Below are 25,010 nucleotides of genomic sequence, written 5' to 3'. Positions count from 1 at the left end.
ACAAACAAGCAACACATGATGAGTAATGAACTCAAGGGCAACAGTGATGGGGCAACTCAGAACCTCTCCATTAGGTGTGAGAATCGTAAGAGTCATTAGCTCTTCACTTTGCACTGAAGATAAAAAAAAAACTGACTCAAAAGAGTAATTTGTTCAGGAACCAGACTACACTTTTCTCACATTATGTTTTTGATTTACTAAAAATAACTGGCCAAAAAGACTAATTCATTAAGGAACCAGAATACACTAGCCGGCTTTTTTGCATTGTAGATTTAAATGAACCAGCTCATAAGAGTCATTCATTCAATCATCAGACTACAATAGTGTCGCTGTATGTTTTTGATTCACTAAAAAAGAAGTTGCACAAAAGAGTCATTTGTTCAGGAATCAGAATAAACTTGTCACGCTGTATGTTTTTTGATTCATTAGAAAAGAACCTGCTCAAAAGAGTCATTTGTTACGGAACCAGACAACACTAGCTGGCTGTTTGTTTTGTGCTGTAGATTCAAATGAATCAGCTCGTAAGAGTCATTTGTTCTGGAATCAGACTACACTGGTGTCGCTGTATGCTTTTGATTCACTAGAAAAGAACCTGCTCAAAAGAGTCATTTGTTAAAGAACCAGACAACACTAGCTGGCTGTTTGTTTTGTGCTGTAGATTCAAATGAATCAGCTCATAAGAGTCATTTATTCAATCATCAGACTACACTGGTGTCGCTATATGTTTTTTATTCACTAAAAAAGTAGTGGCCACAAAGAGTCATTTGTTGTGGAATCAGCCTACACTTGTCATACTGTATGCTTTTGATTTACAAGAAAAGAACCTGCTCAAAAGAGTCATTTGTTCGGGAATCAGACATCATAGGTCATGCTGCAAGATTAGTGCTGCTGAGTATTTATGTATAGTGCTGCGTACACACAGCGGAAGACTGCACCATAAACGATACCGATAGTCATGAATATCATCCGGTGCCTGTATATTTTTTTTTTACTTTCCTTGTTCATGGATCACACATTCCATGGTTTGAAGATAACACCCCCTCCCCCAAACATTCTGTCATCATTTACCCTCATTTCGTTCCTAATCTGTGTAACTCTCTTCCTTCTGTGGAGCACAAAATGAGAAATTTAGCAGAATGGAATTGGAACACCATGAGGGAAAGAAAATGACGTGAACAACTCTAATATTTGCTGTCTGTACTTTAAAAAAAACAAACATCAGTCTCTTTCATCCCATCACACCCTTTAATATCCTTCAAAAACTCACCCATTAATTACTTTCCAAACCTCACTTGTAAAAAAAATCCAGAACGTTCCAGAATCAATAACAGCTGTCACTGCAGACTTCAAATGTAACGTTCAGTGACAGTGCAGGACCATTTCGGTTCTTGCCCTAAATACATCAGAACTGACTTTTCACAGTCGAAAATTGTTTTGTGTGTTACACATGGGTCACTTTCACAGGAGAAATAACCCACTCTATGCTGCTCTTTATACTCCAGGCATCTCCCCAAAACCCCAAAGGAATATGAACAAATATGTTGTCAGATCATTGACTTAGAGGTTTCAGGGCCTATCAAAGCACAATTACGACTTCATTCCTGTATAACCGTATTTCTCTTTTAATTAGGAGCCCTAATTAGACCATCCCTGGGTAGGGACAGACATCTTCAGTCTTTTGGTATCTTTCACATCTTTTCCTTTAAAAAAGCTCTTCTCTAAAAGCTCTTTCCTCTAAAAATGGTAAACTTCCTCCACCATTACCAAACATTATGATAACATCGATATCTCATATGTTGTTTCTCCAAGACAGAAACGAAGGGAAAAAAACTGAAACATTTCCCGAAATCTCCTGCTTCTCAGATGTTTCCCCGGAGAAAAAGACTCTCACGCATGTTTCCTCTAGAGCTTCAGAGGAGATCTCAACAATGTCTCCAACTGTTATCATGTTTGCCAAGACACAAAAGTCAGAGATCTCAATATGAACTCCAACATTTCTCATTAAATTCTGTAAACTCTGTAGCTCCATACTCTTAATGAATGTCAAGAATTGACTCCTTTGTCTCGATGTGTGTGCATGTGGATTTCCCTCCCATGCTTTATTCTGCAATCGGACATCCGATGGCAAGCAGAGGAAACCATAATCAACACAGGATGTGTGTGAACTTATCAGACTCTTAATCTGAGATTATTATAGTGGGCTATTTGTCAAATGTCTTTGAGACCGTTGAGGGGTTATCAGGCCAGATGGATGGGCGAATTTATGTGGGCGCCATTAACCCAGAGAAAGATGGTTGAGCAATGCAAAGGGGAATAATTGTCATTAAGACCCTTGGGTGCAGAATCCTCCTTTTCTGCCTCTATTGTCCATTTTCTCTCCTTTTTTTTTCATTAACTCCACTCTATCCGTGTCTCCAACATTGTCCTGGGACCAACAATCAGATATTCGGTTCCCAAATCTCACATTTGTGTCACTCAACAATTGCGGTGCCAAATATCATCAGGCAATTTAATAAAACTAGAAGATTTGTGAACTACCTGAAATACAATACCTGAACTCAGAATGTGTTCAAATTGTTATTTACCCAAATATTATAGCTGATGATGAAATCTGTGGCACGCTCATGTGGAAAACTGAAGTATACTTTGTCCTTAAGTGTGATAAAGTGAGTGATTTTTGTTTGTGTGTGTAACGTGTACAGTATATGATGTGTGTGTATTAGTTGTGTTGTGTCCTCTATACATTCTGACAGTCCGGATTCGCCCCAAACTCCACCAGGACTTTGGCCATCTTAACATCTTTCCGTCTACAGCAGATGTGAAGTGCCGTGTCGCCGTTGCCCTGGAAACACAATTCAACCGCATTTGTCATATTGTTTCAAAATCACCTGAGCACATTTCAACAGCCGTTTATATTAAAGAAATAGTGCCGCAATTATTGAATCTCCCATGATAGGGCTGAACGATATAGACAAAAATCCAAATGCGATTATTTACAACAAAAGAAAAATATATATATAACTTAGTCAACTTCAGTATTTTATAATTGTTATATTTGATTAGTATTAATAATAATAATAACAACAACAATAATAATGTTAAGAATTTATTGTAGAAATGTATAATTATTACATTTAAAAATATAATTATATATATATATATATATATATATATATAAACTAACATTCAAAAGTTTGGGGTCACTTGCCTGAAATGTTTCTCATGATCTTAAAATCTTTTGATCTGAAGGCGTATGCTTAAATGTTTGAAATTAGTTTTGTAGACAAAAATATAATTGTGCCCAAATATAAATTTATTTCATTACAAAACTAATATTTTATACAAAAAAATGTTTTTGAAATGGATGATATAAATATATATATATTAGGGAGGTCAAACGGTTCATATATTCAATCGTGATACATTTTTGTAGTTAATCGCAATTAATGGCAATATCTTTTATTGTCAACAAATTATGCTTCATCCAGATGTATTTTTCCATCATCCACACAAAAACTACCTCACCAACAGAGTTCAACAACAGAAAATGAACTTAATTCAAATTATGTACAAAATATGATTGTTATAAGTGTATTATGACAGGATTTATTCACTTGTTTTTATGGAGTTTTGACAGACATAATCGACTTCTCATGAACTGCGGTTTATTAAAAGGTAATATTATGCGTTAACAGCGTTAAAACAATTAGTGCCATTAAATTAATTTTGCGTTAACTGTCATACAGACAGACAGACAGATAGACAGACAGACAGACGGATAGATGGATAGATGGATAGATAGACGGACGGACGGACGGACAGACAGACAGACAGACAGACAGATAGATAGATAGATAGATTGATCTATGACATTAGTCATTCAGGGGACCAGTTAGACATAATTGTTTTGTGTATGGAACACTGAAAACACGCGTGTCATACACTGACCCCGTTTACATGTATTTAGGAAAGCATTAGACACTACAGACAACACAGCCACGCAAATAAGAGCATGGGTCAAAACGTGATTTTGATTTTATTTCGATTAATCGTTCAGCCCTAGCCCTTGTTTCAATCCAAACATGTTTGCTGGTATTTTTTTAGAGAAACGCAAAAAGGAGAATTTCTGAAGAATCTTTCCGCAGCTCTTTTACACACATCAGCAGTTCCAAACTATAAAAAAGACAAACACAAGAAAAGCTCCAAAACATGGTACGATAGATTCTACCAAATTTCTCCTTTTGTGCCCAACAGACAAAATAACAGCATACAGGTTTGGGCCGAACATATGGGTGAGTAAATGATGTCAGAATTGCAAACTGGTCAACTATTCCTTTGACCGTTTGCTAAAGTGCTAGACTCCCACACTCACTAGAAGACCAGTTAAATCTGAACCACTTTGTGGTCAGAGTTTCCTATTGAGAGCTTTTTATCAGATGAAACCTAAAACACGTTCAACCGCAATTAAACCAGCATGTCGTTTGTTAGCTCGACACATGGGAGTTCCAGAATAACATTAAGAGATGCTTTGTGTCACGGTAGCCGCATACCAGATTACTCAGATTTTCATTGTTCTAAATGGCAGGAAATAGACTTGATTTGACTGTATGAAGAATGTAATCTTCGTTCTTACTATTTTCATAGCTTGGAGCTGCGGTTCCGATTGGTCGGTGAGGAGTTCTCGTACAATCACAATATTCCCGGCTTCTACAGCTAGCAGCAGCGGCAGGCAGCCGTCCTGTACAAGAAGGAAATCCACCCAGACAGCAAATCAGAACTAATATTCTGAGAAAAGAACGTCAAACTGATGTCTAGATTTTTATCTTATCCTAAATACATTTTTGTACCTTGTCTGGAGTGAGTCGAGCGTCTTCGCAGCTGAACTTGAGTAAGGTTTGCAGGACGGCGAGTCCACCGGTGGGTCGAGATGCTGCGTAGTGCTGATCATTGGGCTACACGTAAACAACAACAAAACAAGAATTAAAATGTATTTTTAAGAGTCTACCTTATTTCAGTCATTCTGAAGGTGATATTTCATATTTAATGAGCTTTGACTATGTATTTTTCACCCTATAAATTCTGAAATTAACCTAAAAGTCAAATCCGGATTTCATGCATAAATGAATCAGCCAGTTCTCGCCTCCTCCTTTCCCTTTTACCTTGTTACACAAGCTTTATGTTTGTCTATGTTCATTTGTGTCATTAAAAAGTTCATGTTGACTGCTCAGCCAGTTCCTGCCTCCTCCTTGCCCATTTTGTGAACCCGTTACAATGCAGTAATATGCAGCTATTTTTTACACTTGCCCAAAATGTTCTTTACTATAATACTGTATGTCCATTATTTCTGATTTTCATAAGATTCGCATTACTGAAATACAATACATTTTATTCTATCACGGTAAAAAAATAGATACTGAAATAATTTAATTTTTAATATTGGGAAATCAGTATAAATCAAAATGAGATTGGGGAATATGTGCTAAATTATATATTAGTTCCTGTCCAATAGTCTGATTGGACAAGTGGGTGAAATTTGGCCTGGATAGACTCTTGACAGGTTTTATGATATTCACCCATAAGAAGTCTTTACTCGTGTTTTCATTTACGAATCACTTTGAGACATTTGATAACGGAGACTTTGAAATGAGACATGGAGCCATGTGTGGCACAATCTGCCAAATCATTCCTGAACAATTCCTGGGAAAAGACAGTGATAATAATCTAATGCAGCCTAAAAACACAATCTGACAGATAAACATAATCACCGGTGCATTAATGCGGTCCAATTCCCACATCCTGCTGAAAAAGGAAACGTTTTCTGAAATAGGTGTTGTTGGACAGGACAAAGGGGTCAGTGAACAATAACACATGAAATGACTCTACTGCCACATTACTGTTTCAATCACATATTAAAGAAGCACATATATAGAAAATATAGTAAACTCCTAAAGTCCACACTGAAATCCCATTTAAATCTGGAATGAACAGACATTTTAAGGATTTTGGAAAAAGTACAACAAAGAAATGAACAAGAAACATTTTTTAAACTTTGCACTATTTCTAGGTAAACTGTAAGCAAATTTGTGACATTGATCATGTTAACTCTTGTACAGTACAGATGTTTTAGGTTAGCACAATGCAAAACAGAAGCATTATTACTAGTGGTCTCAGACTTTTCGTCACACATTTGCAAAAACAGCAAATAATGCAGAACTCTTCGCTGTATACTGTACGGTATATCTCATCAGCGTATGTTTGATTGTCTCAGAATAAGTTCCATGCAAATGATACTAGAAATCATATCAATTATTTTGGGCTTTATTCACATGGAATTCTTAGTGTTAGGAATGGGTATTGATCCAGATTTCCCTATTCACAAGCTCTCAATTCGATATCAATACATATGGGTATATTCAAGTTATAATGTCCATTTTGCTTACATATGAAAGCAATTCTCTCCCAGCTAATGCTGTTAGTTATACAGGGGACATTATAACTAGGTACATTATGAAAATATACATTTAACTAATTATATTTACTATTTATATTCCTTTTTTTATCATTTTGATCCTTGCATTCAATTAATAAATATGATATTATATTGTATATATTATATTTAGTTACATGTTTATAGTTAACATGCATAATTTGTACTATTTACAAGTATTTACTTTAATTCATTGAACAAGTGCTAAAAAACAGTTACTGTCTCTTTAAGAAAACCGGCAGTTCTGTAAAGAGCGCATATTAACGAGAGAAGACTCGAACAGATTTATATCATCCGTGCTGTGTGTGATTATAATTAAATATGGTAAATAGCAGAAAAGATATTAAAAGAGACATTATTCAATGAGGGCGGCACGGTGGTGCAGCGGTTAGCACTGTCGCCTCACAGCAAGAAGGTCGTGGGTTCAAACCCTGGTTGCCCTGGCCTTTCTGTGTGGAGTTTGCATGTTCTCCCCGTGTCTGCGTGGGTTCTCTCCGGGTACTCCGGCTTCCTCCCACCATCCAAAAGACATGCAGGCTAGGTTAATTGGTGTCTCCAAAAAATTGCCCTAGGTGTGGATGTGGATGTGGATGTGGATGTGGATGTGGATGTGGAGGTGAGTGTATGTCTGTCTATGTGTGGCCCTGCGATGGACTGGCAACCTGTCCATGGTGTCCCCCGCCTTTCGCCCAATGTTAGCTGGGATAGGCTCCAGCCCCCCGCGACCCTGTACACAGGATAAGCGGTTGACGATGGATGGATGGATGGATTATTCAATGACAGATTGATTGTGTGGATCTCGTCTTTGGACACGCATTACACAGAACGAGTCAAACCAAACTTTTCCTCTCAACACTCGGTCAAAGGATCTCGCTGTTGAGCTTTTCACCACTAACATACTCAATCACCGCTGAGTGAAATCTGAACCTATACCAGCCAGTTGCCAAATATTTACCTTTTAGTTGCATAAATTTGGTTGCAAATGCGAATTATTTCCTCTCATTGTAGTTCAAATAATGTTCAAATGATGACGAGTGTGATGCATCAGAAAATCAACGCTTTTTTTTCTTCTTCCCAATTTGGAATGCCCAATTCCCAATGCACTCTAAGTCTTGGTGGTGGCGTAGTGACTCGCCTCAATCCGGGTGGAGGAGGACGAATCGTCTCCTTGTCTGAGACGTCAATCCACGCATCTTATCACGTGACTTGTTGAGCGCGTTACCACAGAGACATAACGCTGAGGCTTCACGCCATCCGCCACGGCATCCACGCACAACTCACCACGTGCCCCACTGTGAACGAACCACATTATAGTGACAACGAGGAGGTTACCCCATGTGACTTTACCCTCCCTGGCAACCGGGCCAATTTGGTTGCTTTGGAGACCTGGCAAGAGTCACTCAGCACACCCTGGATTTGAACTGGGGTGGTAGTCAGCGTTTTCACTCACTGAGCTACCCAGACCCCCGATAATCAATGTTTTTACCCATCGAATCAACCTGAATCTTGAGAACATGACTCGGTTTCTAATGTAAAGTCCCGTGTGCTTCAACTCGCAGAAGGTCCATCAAACCAGGCAATCTGATTGACGCTTATTAGATGGAGAAAGTGTTTTCCATTAGTCTGTGCACTAACTGTCTGAGGCTGAGACTAAATCTAGTGAAGGTTGTTAAATTGATCAGTAAATCTTACCCCTCCTGGTAAATCGGGATCGCTATTTCTTGCCAGTAGTTTGACGATCTCGTCTTTGGAGTGAGCTGCGGCAATATGCAAAGCTGATCTGCCATCCTGATTGACAAAAACAACATAGAAACTCACAGATTACCACAACAACACAATTACTTTTATTGTTATTATACGGCTATTTGGAATATTTGTTTCTGATTTGGTCTTAATTCTAATGACAGGTAAATTATAAGAAAATAAATTTTTTCCCCTTTGAGACCAACCAATCAACAACCAATTACAAATCGATACAATACAGGCATCAAATTTTAGCTAGCCTCCTATTCAACACTTTATTTAGGTTCAGGGTTTGAGTTAGGGGTTAAAATTCATAACAACACTCTTCGTTGGTTTCTTGGCATTGGGAGTAAAAGTCATATGTTTTGTACGAGTGTGACGAACACTGGACGAGATGGATTCAATTGCAGGAAACAGCTTTATTAGCAGACAGGCAAAAGTACAAAGGGGCAAATCCAAAGGAGCGTAGTTAAGAGGAGAGCGTGAAGTCGAAGCCAGGAGATCAGATAAACAAAACAAAACACGAGAATGAACAAACTGTGGAAGACAAGCGAAACACTAGAGTTGGCAAAGCAGAGTGGGTGACAAAACAATAACCAACAACGGTAAGGAGAAAGGGCAGGGTATAAATAGAGAAAATAAACAGTGCAGGTGAAACTAATTTTCTGGTGATTGGAAACGAGTGTGAGAGCTGGAAGGGGCGGAGTGGACTTGGGAACTGGAGTTTGTTACAACGAGCCAACACAATTATTTTTAGTTGTCATCCGACCAAGGTTGGTTTTGTCCCATGTCTTACTAACCATTGTTTTATAGATATTGATGTTTTCCCGGAGGCTTGTTAGTGATTGCTACTTTGAAGAGGAAGACTTTAGTGCAACAAGAGGTTATTCTAGGACAGCTACAGGTAGAGGCTTTGAGTCAAAGACACACATTTCTCTTAATATAGAAATATGTGCGTGTGTGTGTGTGTGTGTGTGTGTGTGTGTGAGTGTCTGTGTGAGTGTCTGTGTGTGTGTAATGTGTGTGAGTGTGTGTGTGTGTGTGTGTGTGTGTGTGTGTGTGTGTGTGTGTGTGTGTGTGTGTGTTGTCTCGGTTGCTAGGCAGGGTAGAGTCACATGGGGTAACCTCCTCTCACTATAACGTGGTTCTCGCTCAGTGGAGCGTGTGGTGAGTTGTGTGTGGATGCCGCGGAGAATAGCATGAAGCCTCCACATGCGGTAATGTGCTCAACAAGCCACAAGATAAGATGCACAGATTGACGGTCTCAGACACGGAGGCATCTGAGATTCGTCCTCCGCCACCCGGATTGAGGCGTGTCACTATGCCACCATGAGGACCTAGAGCACATTGGGAATTGGGCATTACAAACTGGGGAGAAAACACCCAACAACAACATCAATAAAAATACAAATATTTTATATTTTGCAATAATATATTTAGCTTGGGAATTAAAAGTGTCTGAAACGGCTGGTAGTTAACAATGAATCGCGCTTTGTGCTCTTTCAGCACCATGGACAGCTCACTACAGGCCTGGATAGGGTTGCACCAGCTGTGCATAAGGTCTCATGTAAATTCCAGATTGGGGAAAAAAGAGAGAGACGTTTTTTTTTATTATTACACAATACATTGAAAAGCACAGTTTCAAAAGTATAGCCACAACATGTAAATATTACACACGTTAACATGAATTCAGTGTGATAAAATGCCTTATCAACCTTCTGTGTGAACTAAAAGACCTGTAATCTGGTAGATACTGTAATGATGGTACATCCCTGATTTTATCACACTTAATGTGGTTAATACATAATGTTTATGTCTTGTGGCTATACTTTTAAAAGATTGCGTATTTTAACGTTGACGGACTAGCCCCATTCATTTCCATTCTAAGTGCTTTATACTTACGGTTTTTTATTTATTTTAAATTAACGAGTGGTTGATTACAATCATACATTTTGAATTTTTATGATTACATTAACTCAGTCAAGTGTGCAGGACAGCATAGTACATTAGTGTCTAAAAATATTAATACTGACATTAAGTCTATCATACGGTATTGGAAAGTAATTTTCTTTAATAATAATAAACCCTTGAACCATTTTCATTAAAAAAACTTGATTGTGACTATTTAACAATGTGTGCATTGTGCAATGAGTGGCTGGTGTTGGGAATGTTTCCTGTTTATTTAAGACAATTGTCCAGACGGAGGGAAACTACCCTACCCTTGTTTTGTCACTTGGACTGACCCCCAGTTCCAGCAACCTGTCAACGACAGACAAATTGTTCTCTCGCACAGCGACCATCAGCAGACTCAAGCCCGACTCCTGAGGGAAAACAATGGAATAAATCATCAGGAAGCAAGTCAGTATTTCCCTGCTGAAAGCAATGATCCAGTAGAGTACTTATATTCAGAGCATTAGTGATTTGTAGTGAAGTCACACAAGAAAGAAATCAATACAGTACATTTCCCTTCATTCATAGTGACTTTAACACGATTAAAGCTAATAACGCTAACACAATTGTTGTAAAATGCCATTATTAAAACGTGGAACATGATGTTCATTGGCTGGATGCTCTCTGGGTGCCTCTAATGGAAATTAAGGTGTTTAGATTGCCGAAAAAGCAACCGCAAATGGATGCATCCCTTACAAAAACATCTAGCGTTCTGGCTAACTAACTGTAAATTTGCCACTCGTTATTTCCTCATGCAAATCACCTTGTGATTCACTGAAAATGTTCTCTTCACCTATAGTGGTGAACCTGCAGAAAACCTTTGGCAACAATAGAAAATGTGCTGCAAGTTTGCTGCAAAGCTCATTTATATGTGACAATGATCAGTGGCGAATTTGCAGAAAGTTTGTTGCAAATTTGCCATGAACTTTCTATTTGTGTAAGGGATGATCCGCTGCAGTGAAGCGAGATGGCTGGATATGTGCAGGGGAATATTTACCTTCAATCACCTGAAACAAAACCTCAAAATGAACCCCCATTATTTGCTAACGACATAGAAGCACTTTCTGTATGTGCAGCTTTGTTTTGCTATTTCTGAGAGCGCATATTATGCCAACCTGTGGTTCAATACCCAACACAGCTATCGTAACTCGTCCTCCTTTTATCCCCTTTTCTCCCCAATTTGGAATGCCCAACTCCCACTACTTAGTGGTGGCGCGGATACTCACATCAATCCGGGTGGCGCAGGACAAGTCTCAGTTCCCTCCGCTTCTGAGACGTCAATCGGCGCATCTTATCACGTGACTCGTTGTGCATGACACCGCGGAGACTCACAGCATGTGGAGGCTCATGCTACTCTCCACGATCCACCCACAACTCACCACACGCCCCATTGAGAGCGAGAACCACTAATCACCACCACGAGGAGGTACCCCATGTGACTCTACCCTCCCTAGCAACCGGGCCAATTTGGTTGCTTAGGAAACCCGGCTGGAGTCACTCAGCACATCCTGGATTCAAACTCATGACTCCAGGGGTGATAGTCTGCATCAATACACGCTGATTTACCCAGGCCCCCAATACTTGTTTTTAATGAGCATTGACATTTTTGGCTTTGCACTCTGGTCATAGTTTTTGGTTTGTTGATCATTTCAAGCAGAGGGCGTCCGGCTTTGAATTTGGGTGTTTGGGTTGTCTTATTCGTTTTACAGGTTTTACACAAACACACATACAAGCTCCTCAGAACATACAACACACTATGGACATGGATCCATATCTTATACACTGCTCATTGTCCAGATAGCACACATACACACTGTATCCGCAAAGCAACCAGCATTGTGGACGACCCCACACACCCCTCATACAAACTCTTCACCCTCCTGCCGTCTGGCAAGAGGTGCCGAAGCATTCGGGCCCTCACAGCCAGTCTGTAACAGCTTCTTCCCCCAAGACATCAGACTCCTCAATACTCAGAGACTGGTTTGACACACACACACACGTGTCCTGAGTTGCACTTTAATTACTGTCACTTTATAACTGTCTGCTACCTCAATAACTGCTATGTGCATAGAACATTATCTCATAGTATGTTATGTTTACGTTTTTAGAAACTGTCATCTTTTTGCACTACTGTGTACTGGTCGACGCTGCACAGTCTCTCACTGTGCCTATTGTCCTGTTCATTGTTAGAAATTTCTTGTACTGTCGCGTACTTTTTGCACACATTTGCAAGTGCACTTTATATAGGTATTTTATTTTGTTGTGTAGTCTCATGTGGTTCTGGGTTTGTCCTATGTTGTTTTTATGTAGCACCATGGTCCTGGAGGAACGTTGTGTCGTTTTGCTGTGTACTGTACTAACTGTATATGGTTGAAACGACAATAAAAACCACTTGACTTGACACACTGTACCTCTCTGTTTAGATCTTTTTCATCTGGAAAGCATTGCAACCTAATTAACATATGCTAAACATCTTAAAAAGATCAGATTTACATGCATTCAAAATCATAAAAAAGTTCTGAGACTTTATTTATTTACAGGGAGCCATTTGCTTTAATATTTTGTTATACAATGCACTGACGTTTTTAACATCATAATATAATATAATATTTGATAACAGATATCTTCTGACTTTTAAAACCTGCAGTTAATCTCACCTCGTCAATTTGGAAGATCTCCGGGTCTCCGTTTTCCAAAGTCTCGAGTTTCTGTTCTAATGCCACCCATTCTCCACTGAGGGCCAGAGGCATCAGGCACTGAGGGCCCCCAGAGTTTACACAAGAGCTTTCAGACATCACAAAATAACTTCCCAGGAACACAATACTAAAAGTATATAAACCCTATCAGAAATGCATGCCTATTGTAAGTGCTTCGTGTCATTAAAATAAAAACAGATGTACATCAAGTCTATTTATTGAGCACACATTCCCCCATCCGTCTCCACTCACTGTGGGCGGAGGTGGGTTCAAGATTGTAAAACTCCGCCTTTATCTCCTCCTGTCATCCTGGATTTGCCAAAAAAGACAATGTAAAGCTGCCCAGTAGCAGCAGACCCCGAATAAAAACAGATCATGCTGCTGTTAACAGTCTTTAACTATCTGTCCAAAGAAAACAGCAGAAGTAATTTAACTGCACAGTTAATATCTGCTGTTTTTACCATTCATCACAAAATTATCTAAACATTGGAAATGCGCAAATCTTGTTAGTTTGCGTTTCTATCTTAGGGTAAAATGGGCGTTATCGTTTGATAAAGTTTGTTTACTGTAGCATGTTACATTTAGCATGAATAAATCCTAAACCTGCTGATAACAACATTGTACAGTCTTATTATTTCACGATATTAATGGTCAAATTGAATACCTATTATTGGTGGAGATTAAAAGTTGTACTCTCATGAAAGCCAGACAACTGGAAGACTTTTGATACATTTTTGTAAATAAATTGAGGACTTTTAACAGCGAGTCTTGGTGACTTTTATTACAGCCGGAAGTGCGTCATTTCAATGCGTCGCTCGGGTTTATTTACATCGGCTTTTGCAGAATCCACATAATCCACGTGGATTGAAGTATATGTTAAAATTAATTACATTAAATTGATTTAGAGAAGACATGACAACACGTGCGTGATTGTATTGATTGCATAATGCTGAGTAAAAGGCTATTGGTAATAATGTGACACAATATGTCAAGGTTATGTGATTGAAAGCATGCGGTAAGACACGACAAGCTGTAAAATATACAATTATATGTAAACACAGCTTTGGGGGAAAAAATAGAAGACCACTACAAACTGATCAGTTCCTCTGGATTTACTATTTATAGGTATGTGTTTGAGTAAAATTAACATTTTTGTTTTATTCTATTAAGTACTGACAACATTTCTCCCAAATTCCAAATAAAAATATTGTAATTTAGAGCATTTATTTGCAGAAAATAACAACTGGTCAAAATAACAAAAAAATGCAGTGTTTTCAGACCTCGAATAATGCAAAGAAAACAAGTTCATATTAATTTTTAAACAGCACTATACTAATGTTTTAACTTAGGCAGAGTTCAGAAATCAATATTTGGTTGAATAACCCTGATTTTCAGTAACATGCGTCTAATGTTGTGACTGATCGGTGTGTATATTTTTTCCACACCTCCTGTCACCTGTGGGACCCTCCATTACTATAGCAACATTAAAGTGTCAACATTAAAGGGTCCGACATGACAACCGAGATTACGTCACGTCTCCTAGCAACTCCAAAATAAACTCGTTGTCGTTGTCGAAGGGAGGATTAATCAGATCAAACGCGACCTTTGTTTTGACGTAAAGCACTTTAAGTAAAAATACGACAGTAAAAAAGTTTCTTTAGCGCTTATAAGCGGAACCAGATATCGAGAGTGCAGCGATCCTCCCGGAAGTGTTTAACGCAGAATAAACACAGTGCATGGTGTGAAATTACTTCAAAGAAATCTGTCGGATTATGTTCAAAAATACCTTCCAGAGTGGATTTCTGTCCATTCTCTACAGCATCGGTAGTAAACCTCTTCAGATATGGGACAAAAAGGTAAGCAGACAGTTAAATGATGTTAGTTTAGGCCCAGATGTTGGTAATAAATGGATATTATACATTATTGCATCTGACGTTCAGGTGTATAAATAAGTATCATGCTATCATGTTTTTGGACATTGGTCTTATGGCAATGCCATTTTATTTTCAAGCCAATCATGGCGGGACTGCCATAGTATAGTTACTTAGTACATTAGAAATATTATATTAGTGCATGAAAACTGTATAATAATCAATCAGTACCACCTGATATAATCTCTTCTAGACAGACAGACAGACAGACAGACAGTCATTTACTATATTTGATATAGAGATAGAGATAGACAGACACTGTCTGTCTGACTACCTTTCTAGCTAGCTTCTGTCTGTCCGTCCGCCTATTTATCCTGTCTTTGTCCGTCTATCGTGTCTGTCTGTCGTCCGCCTATTTATCCTGTCTGTCTGTCTGTCTATCTATCGTATCTTTCTATCTGTCTGTCTGACTGACTATCTTTCTAGCTAGCTTCTGTCTGTCTGTCCGTCTATCGTGTCTTTCTATCTGTCTGTCTGACTGACTGTCTATCTTTCTAGCTAGCTTCTGTCTGTCCGTCCGCCTATTTATCCTGTCTTTGTCCGCCTATTTATCCTGTCTGTCTGTCTGTCTATCTATCGTATCTTTCTATCTGTCTGTCTGACTGACTATCTTTCTAGCTAGCTTCTGTCTGTCTGTCTGTCCGTCCGTCTATCGTGTCTTTCTATCTTCTGTCTGACTGACTGACTATCTTTCTAGCTAGCTTCTGTCTGTCTGTCCACCCACCTATTGATCCTGTCTGTCGGTCTATCTATCGTGTCTTTCTGTCTGTCTGACTATCTTTCCATCTTGCTTCTGTCTGTCCGTCAGCCTATTTATCCTGTCTGTCCATCTATCGTGTCTGTCTGTCATCCGCCTATTCATCCTGTCTGTCTGTCTGTCCATCTATCTATCTATGTGTCTTTCTATCTGTCTGTCTGACTATCTTTCTAGCTAGCTTCTGTCTATCTATCCGTCTGTCTGTCTGCTTATTTATCCTGTCTGTCCGTCTATCTTTCTGTCTGTCTGTCTATCTATCTATGGTGTCTGTCCGTCTGCCTATTAATCCTGTCTGTCTATCTTTCTGTATCTCTGTCTGTCTATTGTGTCTTTCTACCTATCTGTCTGTACCTCTGTCTTTCTAATTAGCGTCGGTCTGTCTGTCTGTCTTCTGTCTGTCTGTCTATCTATCGTGCCTATCTCTCATCCGTCCACCTATTTATCATGTCTGACTGACTGACTGACTATCTGTGACATCCTTCTGCCTATTTATCCTGTCTGTCTGTCTGTCTATCTGACTGTCTGCCTTTCTGTCCATCTATCTTATCTGTCTGTCTGTGATGTAGGATCTATTGAGTTTATGAATCATGTAATAACTCTGTGAACTAACATATTTTTACAGGTCAGAAATGGACACATAAAACGCATCACAGACAATGACATTCAGTCTTTAGTGCTTGAAGTGGAGGGGACCAATGTGAGGTAAGAGTGTGTCTTCATCCCTCTGTCTGACTCTGAACACACCAGCATCATGAACAAATCTGATATGTGTTTGTGTATCTGCAGCACCACATACATCACATGTCCAGCCGACCCAAAGAAGACCCTCGGCATCAAACTCCCGTTCCTCGTCATGATCATCAAGAATCTCAAGAAGTATTTCACATTCGAAGTTCAGGTGGGAATCGGATTCACAGGGTTGTGATCTGAGCAAATCAAAAAGCAGGATTCCCACAGAAATATCTGGGATTATTTAAAATTGTGATTCAAGGCCTGGGAATGATCAAAGTTGTAAAAAGTCCTTAATATTTCTATAGTAAATATATACAGTTTTGTAGTTATTCTCAGCTCTAGTATATTTCCTAGAAATTGAGAGCAGTTTTTATAAAAGTATTTTGCAAGAAAGTTGCATGGGTTAAAAGGTGTGGGAACCCTGAAAAAGTTCTGAATCACTTCTGTGGGGTCTTGACGTTGTTATTCTACTTCACTGTTCTTCATATTTGATTTGAAATATATTTGATATGGTTTCAGGTTCTGGATGATAAGAATGTCCGACGGCGATTTCGGGCGAGTAACTATCAGAGCACGACACGTGTGAAGCCCTTCATCTGTACGATGCCCATGAGACTGGACGACGGCTGGAATCAGATCCAGTTCAACCTGTCAGATTTTACGCGGAGAGCGTACGGCACCAATTACATCGAGACTCTGCGAGTGCAGGTGATTACAAACAGCTGCTCTAAGCCAATGATCAGCATCCATTATAACTTTAATTATAATGATGATTAACTACGGATCCACTGATATGCAAAGTTTGGTTGATAGCTAGTATATTGTTGTAAAACATTTAAAACAAATAAAAACAAATCAAATTTTCCATATTGGAAAAAATAAGACCTGACTTCATCAGCTACTAGGGATGGGAAAATGCATCAATGCATCGATTCATGAAATAAGTTCTGACTGACTCGGAGCGGAGCACGTGAGATTAAAGGGAAAGCAAGCACACTTTGAAATAAAGAAAGTTTATGTAGCTGAGCTCACATCACAAACCTACATAAGATAAAATGGATGGATACTAACACGTTTGGCTTTCTGTGTCATTATTCATAACTGTTTGCATCCATTCGATCAACGTAAGTTCATTGTTTTTGCCTTCTTCCCGATTACTATATATATTATGTTAATATTGCTTTTGTATCTCCATAAAATGTGCCATTTCTCCAACAGTTTAACCACAAATACAACTTGGCTTAAATAAATGTGACTGGTAGGCAGACATTGGCTGTGAACGAAAACACTCACTTGTTAATCGATTCCCTTTCTAGTGAATGTCACAGAATATGGAGCAATTTCAGACAGTTCTGAAGGGAACTGGCCAGTTGATTACAGTCAACTGACCTGTGATTGGTCAATGACACGTGGCAGCCGTGAAAATGTTTATATTTCGAAGTGTGTGCCGCAAATAGTCCTGCATGAAAATGTGATTGGATTCTTCTGTAAGGGCTTGACAAGCAAAGGCATCTCTGTTTAGCTGCCTGGTGCCTCTTTCCCTATCCCAAAATGAAAAGGAAACTCACGTTTATCACATCCCGTGTTTCTGCCTTTACATGCTACTAATAGACAGTTTTTCATTCTATGACCCTGCTCGATTAAAACCTGGATCATATCTGTCTGCATGTGACATTTCATCTGTAATTACTGGTTTCAGATTTCCGGTTTCACGATGCATCGCAATTGTTTGGTAGAGAATCATAATCGAGTCGTTGTCAGAGTGAATTGTCACACCCCTATCAGCTACCAACATCAGCCTAGTCAAACTGATACAATAATGCATATAAACAAGCAAAACAATATTCGCCAGTTCCGATATGCTAGCTGATATGTTGTGCATCTGTTCCAAACCAAGACATATTTCAGAGGTAAAGCCATCAGAGAGATGCCAATAAAATCAGTGTTTACAGATTGGTCCCATTGCATTTAATTGTAAGTCTCACTGGAACACAGATTTGTGCTTTTTTTAAAGAAATGAATTTTTGTGGTAATCAATATTTTGCCACAAATGCTGTTGATTGAGCTCAACTTATATTGAATCTGGAATATTCCTTTAACCCTTGAAATAATTTCTGGGTCAATTTGACCTGTTTAAACATTAAACACCAATTTACACCAACTTAACTTAACTTTTTGGACTGAAACTTCATGACATCCTCCACGATGTTGATTTAAATCTGACAATGTTAAAATTATTAATAAACAATGCTGTAAAAATAGTAACAAAGAAGTTGTTCCGGTTCAATTTGACCCAGTTCATATCTTTATATGTCTTTACTTAATATGGCAGAAAACTTGTATTGCAAAACAATTAAAATTGTAATGCAGTGTGTGTATATTTCACAATATTATTGGCTCAATATAAAAACAATGGGAGTCAATGGAAACAAATGTGTGTTTGTGGTTCAAGCAAAACCTGACTAGCACACACACACATACACACACACACACACACACACACAGAGTCAAGCCAATCAGACTAATTCAGGATCATTATGGGTTAATAATTGTCATTGTTTTTTCTAGATTCATGCAAACTGTCGCATAAGAAGAGTTTACTTCTCTGACCGGCTGTACTCGGAGGACGAGCTCCCGGCTGAATTTAAACTCTATTTACCAGTACAAAACAAAGCAAAGGTGAGTTCCCGTTAGAAATGAACAATGAAGTTTGTTTTGTCCTAAACACTTAATAATGCATGCTTATTAAAACTCAAGGATAATGAAAAAAGTGCATTTAAAATATACAGGTGGTCTTATTGTTTTGCATTAATCTTGATTGTCTTCTCCACAGCAGTGACACGATGGATTCCTCGCCACCCACACCCCCCAGTTTCATTAAAGTGTTGTTTTTGATCTGTTTGACTACTTTTCATCTTTGTTGTCTGCTGAATAAATATTTTCTATGCACAAAGTAAAACTCAAGGGTCTTGACGTTTCGTCAGTTTCTGCAGATGTTGTGTTAACATCGAAGTATTTCATGCACAACAAGATAAGTGTCAAAAGATGGATTAAACTGGAACGTGAGCGGTTGTACAGAATCAGTGCACAAGGACGACTACAGCACTGTCTCTTCTGTTAAAAAACTTTGGCTTTCACAGGAGTTAAACTATAAATTGATCTCTCCAAAGCTCTGTAAAATGTTTTACCATGACTTATTGCAAAAATATTATGATCTCAGTGATTGCAACAGAATTTGAATACATTCATACAACAATATATAATGTGTATATCTAGTTATGCATTTAATGTTAACCATAAAATGTTTATGTCGCTAGAGATTTAAGCCATCTAATATAAAAACCAAACGGAAAAAAGATTACATTTAAAATTCTATTGAAATAATATTACAATGAAATAGGCACAAAATGAAAATGTTGTTTAAACAACTGCACAGATGAACATATTACACATATAACTGTATTATTGTAATAGTTTATAATTAGTGGGATGCGTCGTCTTGCATCACTGCCCCAGAATTCAGCACATAATAGTCGTGGGCGTACACGAGCTTGGCGACCGGCTGGCCAATGATCAGCGACAACTACACGGCAGTGTTGCCATAGTTTCCTCTCAAGAATCGACCCACAAAGTAGGCGAGTGGGATCTGAAACAGGAAACATAATGTGAAATGAGGAAATGTTAGGGTTTATATGTGATTTAAAGGAATAGCTCACCCAAAAAATGGAAAATGCCATCGTTATCTACTCAACCTCATATTGTTCCAAACTTATATGCCGTTATTTGTTTATGGACATGAGCTTGGCTGGAGGAAAGTGTGTCAGGGAATCAAGGGCGTAGGTTTGTTGCAAGAAGGGTCAAATTAATATTTTTAGTATTAAGAAAATGCAAGAAAGCCAGTCTGGTAATATAGGCAAAATAACATTATCCACAATGCCATTTATGCACTGCTTTAGAAGAGGTTGGACAATAGTTTGCACATAAAAACAATACTGAGAAGCTTTAATAGTCATTATAGTCATTCAAATGAAAATAAAACATAGTAAAAAGTTCAAGTATTTTCTAAGTGGTTAAATTGCCCAAATATTGGCCGGGATATTTCAGATTTTCTGAAAGTTGGTTGGGACATGCCCCTTTCATCTCTACCTCAATTTACGCCTATGCAGGGAATAACAACTTAAATGTCAGCTTTTTCCATACACGAAGCTATCGGATTTGTTCAGAAGACGTGGAATATAATGCACGAATGGTATGGGCTACTTGCATGGTGATTTTTTTTGTCCTCTTTGGAGCTTGACAATGACATGAGGGTGAGGCCAGATGAAGGTCCTATTTCAATTAACCATTCCTTTAATGGGCAATATATCGGGTATTTAAGACTGACCTGTGACACCATCCCCAAGAACGCCCAAAGCCGAAACATCTTAAGGGGAATGCTCAACAAATACTGCCGAAAATCAAAACACATACCGTCAGCATTGTTGAGGACGAAACAAAAATAGTCTAAAGTGATTGTAAATGGTCAATTTGGTCTGCATGGAAAAATGCAGTGGCCTGAGCCAGTAACTTATTAATGCCTTTCACCAAAATGGCTTATAAAAGTGTCTGTTGGGAATAAAGAGACATTAGGATGAGAAAGAAATAAAATGCTGGTAAATGACAATTGAAAAGAAAAGCTATTTTGACTTGCAACATTACTGCCGTCTCACCGTAGACACCATTTGTGTACAGGAATGTTCCAGTTCGACCAAAAATATGGGACTGTTTCAGAGTTCCTGCAAATACAGAGCCAATCATTTACAGTGAAACACTCAAGTGTGAAGACATTTGATGTGCAAGTCAACGTGAAACTCCTTTCACACACTGCAACATGATTTGGGAGGACAAACTTGTGTTTCTTTAGAATAACAGACATATATGGATCTAACCCTTGGAGGACAGGGAGGGAATAATTTATTTTATCTCGCAATAAGTTTAGCGTTCCTTCGCGATAGCTTTATCCATTCTTTATGAAAATGAACCATGATTTTAGTAACCGTAGCTGAACGATGGTATAGATGGTATTTGTAGAAAACCACTAAATTAATTTACCATGGTTTTACTACTTTGACAATATTTATTTAATATTTAAAACATAGTAATAATAAATGAAAACCAAAACTAGTTTAATAAAAACCATAATTATTCTGCAAACAAATAAAATACAATTATTTTACTATAGTAAAGAAAACTTTACGGTTACTTTGTGGTACATTCATTTGTGGTTACTTCATGGTTACTGCAGTTTTACTGTTGAAATCAATAGTAATGTTTAACCTGTATTATTACTACTATCAAGGTTAAAATATGCAATAAAACCATGGGAAGTTCCCAAATTCAAACAAATAAACCATTATTTTACAATTGTAAAAATATTTTTGAATTATCATGATTTTTATTACCATAGTTTTGTTTTACCTGTATTTTTACTACGATACTATGAATATCATGGTTAAAATATGTAGTAAAATCATGGTAGATATTGTGGTTACTACGGTTTGACAATAAATACTGTCCTAAAAATTAAATATAGTTACTGTAGTAAAAGTGTTGGTTAAGAATTTCTATGCTGTTAATATTTAGTAGTGTTTGCTAAGGCAGGGATCACTTTATCACTATTACTGCAGACAATTAAAAGAAGATTTTACCAGAATGTTTTCATTGAGCTTTGAATTGTAGGCACCATCCACTATAAAAGACAAAAGAGTGTTAATAAAATATGAGCTTTAACATACTCATAAAATACATACCTGCTTCAATCCAAACATTAACTGTTATTAAAAACAACTGCAACAAAGAAAATGCTTCAGTTTTTGAATTATTGTGATGTAAACTGTGATGTAACATTTGTCTCAGGTTTGGAAACATCTGGATTAGTTTCTGACGTCATAAGACTCACATCTCGAACAATCGGCGCACTAAGAAACGTTTTCTTATCCGTGGAGACCGTGAGAAATTGAGCTCATAACACAGACTAAAAATTATATATATATATATAAAAAAAAAAAAAATGTTGTCTTAAAATAGGCATCATTTTCTTTCGTTGTCTTATATATTTTTTTCTTTTGATTTATGAAATATGACCTGGACATGTTGAAACAGACTGACCTCTGTGTGTAAGGTTAACCGGAAACGTCACGTGCGTGTCTGCGATTGTGTGTAAGTCGCTCTGTGCACAGACGGATCTGTAAGCGAGAGTTAAACTTGAACAAACACAAACAACATTTTCCCTGCCAAGAGACCAAACAACAGCGACAAAATCTCCTTAATCATGACCAAATACGTTTAAAATGAATTGAACACAGTCAAAATATCAAAAGTAAATCAACTCTGAATATAGCACATGTTAACAGTAAAGGTGAACGAGATTTTAAAGGAATAGTTCACCTAAAAATGAACAATCAGTAATTATTTATTCACCCTCATGTCATTACAAACACGTGACTTTTAATATTAATGGATGCATATTTAAGCATGCCACGACATCTGGCAGAATGTGCCTTCAACTAGCTGATGGACTTTATAAAATAGTTATTTATAACAAAAATTTTGTTATTTAAAAAATACACATTTTTATACACATTATGTAAAGATTTGCAGATCTAGTCTATGATCCAGCAGGTGGCAGCAGAACATTGCAACATCGACACACACACACACACACACACACACACACACACACACATCTGTTTGTGTGTGTAGCATTTATAAATCTATAAAGCCTTTCACACACTGTTCCTCATTCTAAACTATCATATGACTTCAGAAGAATATATTATGATACTTAAATGGTGCTTTTTTTATTTTCTTAGTTTGCATCATGTGTCAGCGGTGTTACACTCACAGGAGTGTGAGCGGGACAGGGTGTGGGCTTTGGCGTGTCTTAACTCTCTGCACCATTTGTTGAAGTCTCTGTATGAGTAGAGTTTTAGGAAGAGAAGTGTGTTTACGCCCAACGTCACAGCACCACCCACTGAAACACACACACACACACATAACAAATTTACTTAAAGGGATAGTTCACCCAAAAAATAAAATTCTCTCATTATTTACTAACCCTCATGATATCCCAAGTGTGTATGTCTTTCATTGGTGTGTTTGTGTGCTTATCCTGGATGTCTCAACCGAGAGGAGGATGTCAGATTACATCGGTATCCCTGCCAACACGAATACGTCTCACTAGAGTCTGCTTGGTCTCCACCCTTACCTGAAGTGTTGTATTATAGTTAAAATTACATAAATATTGATCTTTTTCACACTAATAGTGATCGTATACTTCAGAAGACATTAATTTAACCATTGGAGTTGTATGGATGAAGTTTATGCTGACTGCAGGGCTGGACTGGTAATCTTGCATACCGTCACCATCATCAGTGGTGCACAATACTGTATTTTCTTCTTTTTTAATTATTCTGTACCTTTTCAAAACAAGCGTGTCATACATGGGTGTTCTAGCAATAGCAGGGATTTCATGATGTTTTCAAATAATCATATATATGTAAATAAATATGCACCAATTCACAATAAATGCCATATCCTTCATTAAATTGAATAAAAAATTAAAAATGTCATTAACTCGTTAAACTCTGATGCATTTTTGGGTTGCCGTCTGCAATTTTTCACACTCAAATTTAAAAACTCACCATTCACACACGATATAGACTAAATGCAAAAGATTGGTCATTTCCATTTTAGACAGGTGCAAGTTAAAGGTGAAAATATTTACATATGTGTAACATGTTAGAGACACCTGGGGTCATAGAGGTCAAGATAAGAACTGTGGCAGCTGGGAAACACAAAAGTGCTGCAAGATTGACAAAATAAAGGAATGCTCCGGTACCCTAAGCTATAGAGCCCTACGTTAAATCAAAAGTGTATTTTTTTAGGGGAATCTAATGAAGAAATGTCCAAGTCATATTGCATCCCAAAAAATCTGAAGAAAAATGTTTGACATTATACTTCTGCAATTATAGGCACAATAAATGTAATTGATTATATTGTTCAGCTTTTCTACAGTATTCACCCATATTTGTGATGAAAACTCAACACAGCTAGTCTTCTCTCAGTGTACAGAGCTGCCATTATAAACACGTTTGAAACTGTAAATGCAAACACACAGATTAGACTTGCCACATTTGTGAAATATAGACATGATGTTGTAAGCATCACACATGACAGAAAACTGTATATATGGTGTGAAATTATGTCTTTGGCATGTGTCTTACTGATGGTCAGGCAAAGGGCAGGCCAGCTGTAGGGGTCCTTCAAGAAGAGAGACACCACTTGGATGGGGTCCACCAGTATGCCATATCTAAAGACAAGACAAACATGTTCGGAATTGCATTGATACAGTGAGTAGAGTACTCTCTCTCTCTCACTAACAAGCTGACAGTGTGAGCTGTGGCTGAGAGGGAGAGAGCGAGAAAGGGGGGTGCAGATGAGTAAGGGGACAATTGTGGTAATGAGATAAAATACAGACATATAATCTTTTCTTTGCAAGGAAAATGCAGAAAATAACCAATTTTGAGAAAGAGAAGTAATAATAAGAAGAATTAGAAAAGACATTAATAGAAACAAAAGGGATCTGCAGTAATTTCTGGGGAGAATAAGAATACATAGATTGTTCAGGCCAGAGAACATTAGGAGAGACATTATCTGGATGCAGAATAACTCAT

General features: G+C 37.9%; 2 protein-coding genes and 1 pseudogene across 3 annotated transcripts in view; 1 reads left to right on the top strand and 2 right to left on the bottom strand.

The window, feature by feature from the left end:
- LOC127650377 (serine/threonine-protein phosphatase 6 regulatory ankyrin repeat subunit C-like) overlaps positions 1-13,046 on the bottom strand; it is a 53,629-nt gene extending 40,583 nt beyond the window's left edge. Inside the window, exons 1-6 of the mRNA XM_052135752.1 lie at positions 12,838-13,046; positions 10,450-10,551; positions 8,180-8,275; positions 4,848-4,952; positions 4,634-4,738; positions 2,744-2,842 (exon numbers count right to left, since the gene is read on the bottom strand). Of these exons, the coding sequence (XP_051991712.1) occupies positions 2,744-2,842; positions 4,634-4,738; positions 4,848-4,952; positions 8,180-8,275; positions 10,450-10,551; positions 12,838-12,975 (645 nt within the window). The 5' untranslated portion in view covers positions 12,976-13,046. The remainder of the gene's footprint in view (positions 1-2,743; positions 2,843-4,633; positions 4,739-4,847; positions 4,953-8,179; positions 8,276-10,449; positions 10,552-12,837) is intronic.
- Positions 13,047-13,696: 650 nt separating this feature from the next.
- LOC127650462 (cilia- and flagella-associated protein 20) lies at positions 13,697-19,166 on the top strand. 2 transcript variants are annotated; one of them, XM_052135910.1, is made up of 6 exons: positions 13,697-14,732; positions 16,187-16,266; positions 16,351-16,462; positions 16,816-17,004; positions 18,865-18,975; positions 19,130-19,166. In XM_052135910.1, the coding sequence occupies exons 1-6, from the start codon at positions 14,649-14,651 to the stop codon at positions 19,133-19,135; spliced, it is 582 nt and encodes a 193-aa protein (XP_051991870.1). In that variant the 5' UTR covers positions 13,697-14,648; the 3' UTR covers positions 19,136-19,166. The 2 variants fall into 2 exon arrangements, with proteins under 2 accessions (XP_051991870.1, XP_051991871.1); XM_052135911.1 differs by having other exon boundaries at positions 19,133-19,148.
- A 611-nt stretch (positions 19,167-19,777) lies between these two features.
- Positions 19,778-25,010, bottom strand: part of LOC127650798 (NLR family CARD domain-containing protein 3-like) — a 31,971-nt pseudogene continuing 26,738 nt past the window's right edge.

The sequence above is a fragment of the Xyrauchen texanus genome, chromosome 10 (assembly GCF_025860055.1).
Source record: "Xyrauchen texanus isolate HMW12.3.18 chromosome 10, RBS_HiC_50CHRs, whole genome shotgun sequence".
NCBI lineage: Eukaryota > Metazoa > Chordata > Actinopteri > Cypriniformes > Catostomidae > Xyrauchen > Xyrauchen texanus.
Note: the sequence above shows the minus strand (reverse complement) of the source record. Positions and strands in the feature narration are given on the sequence as shown.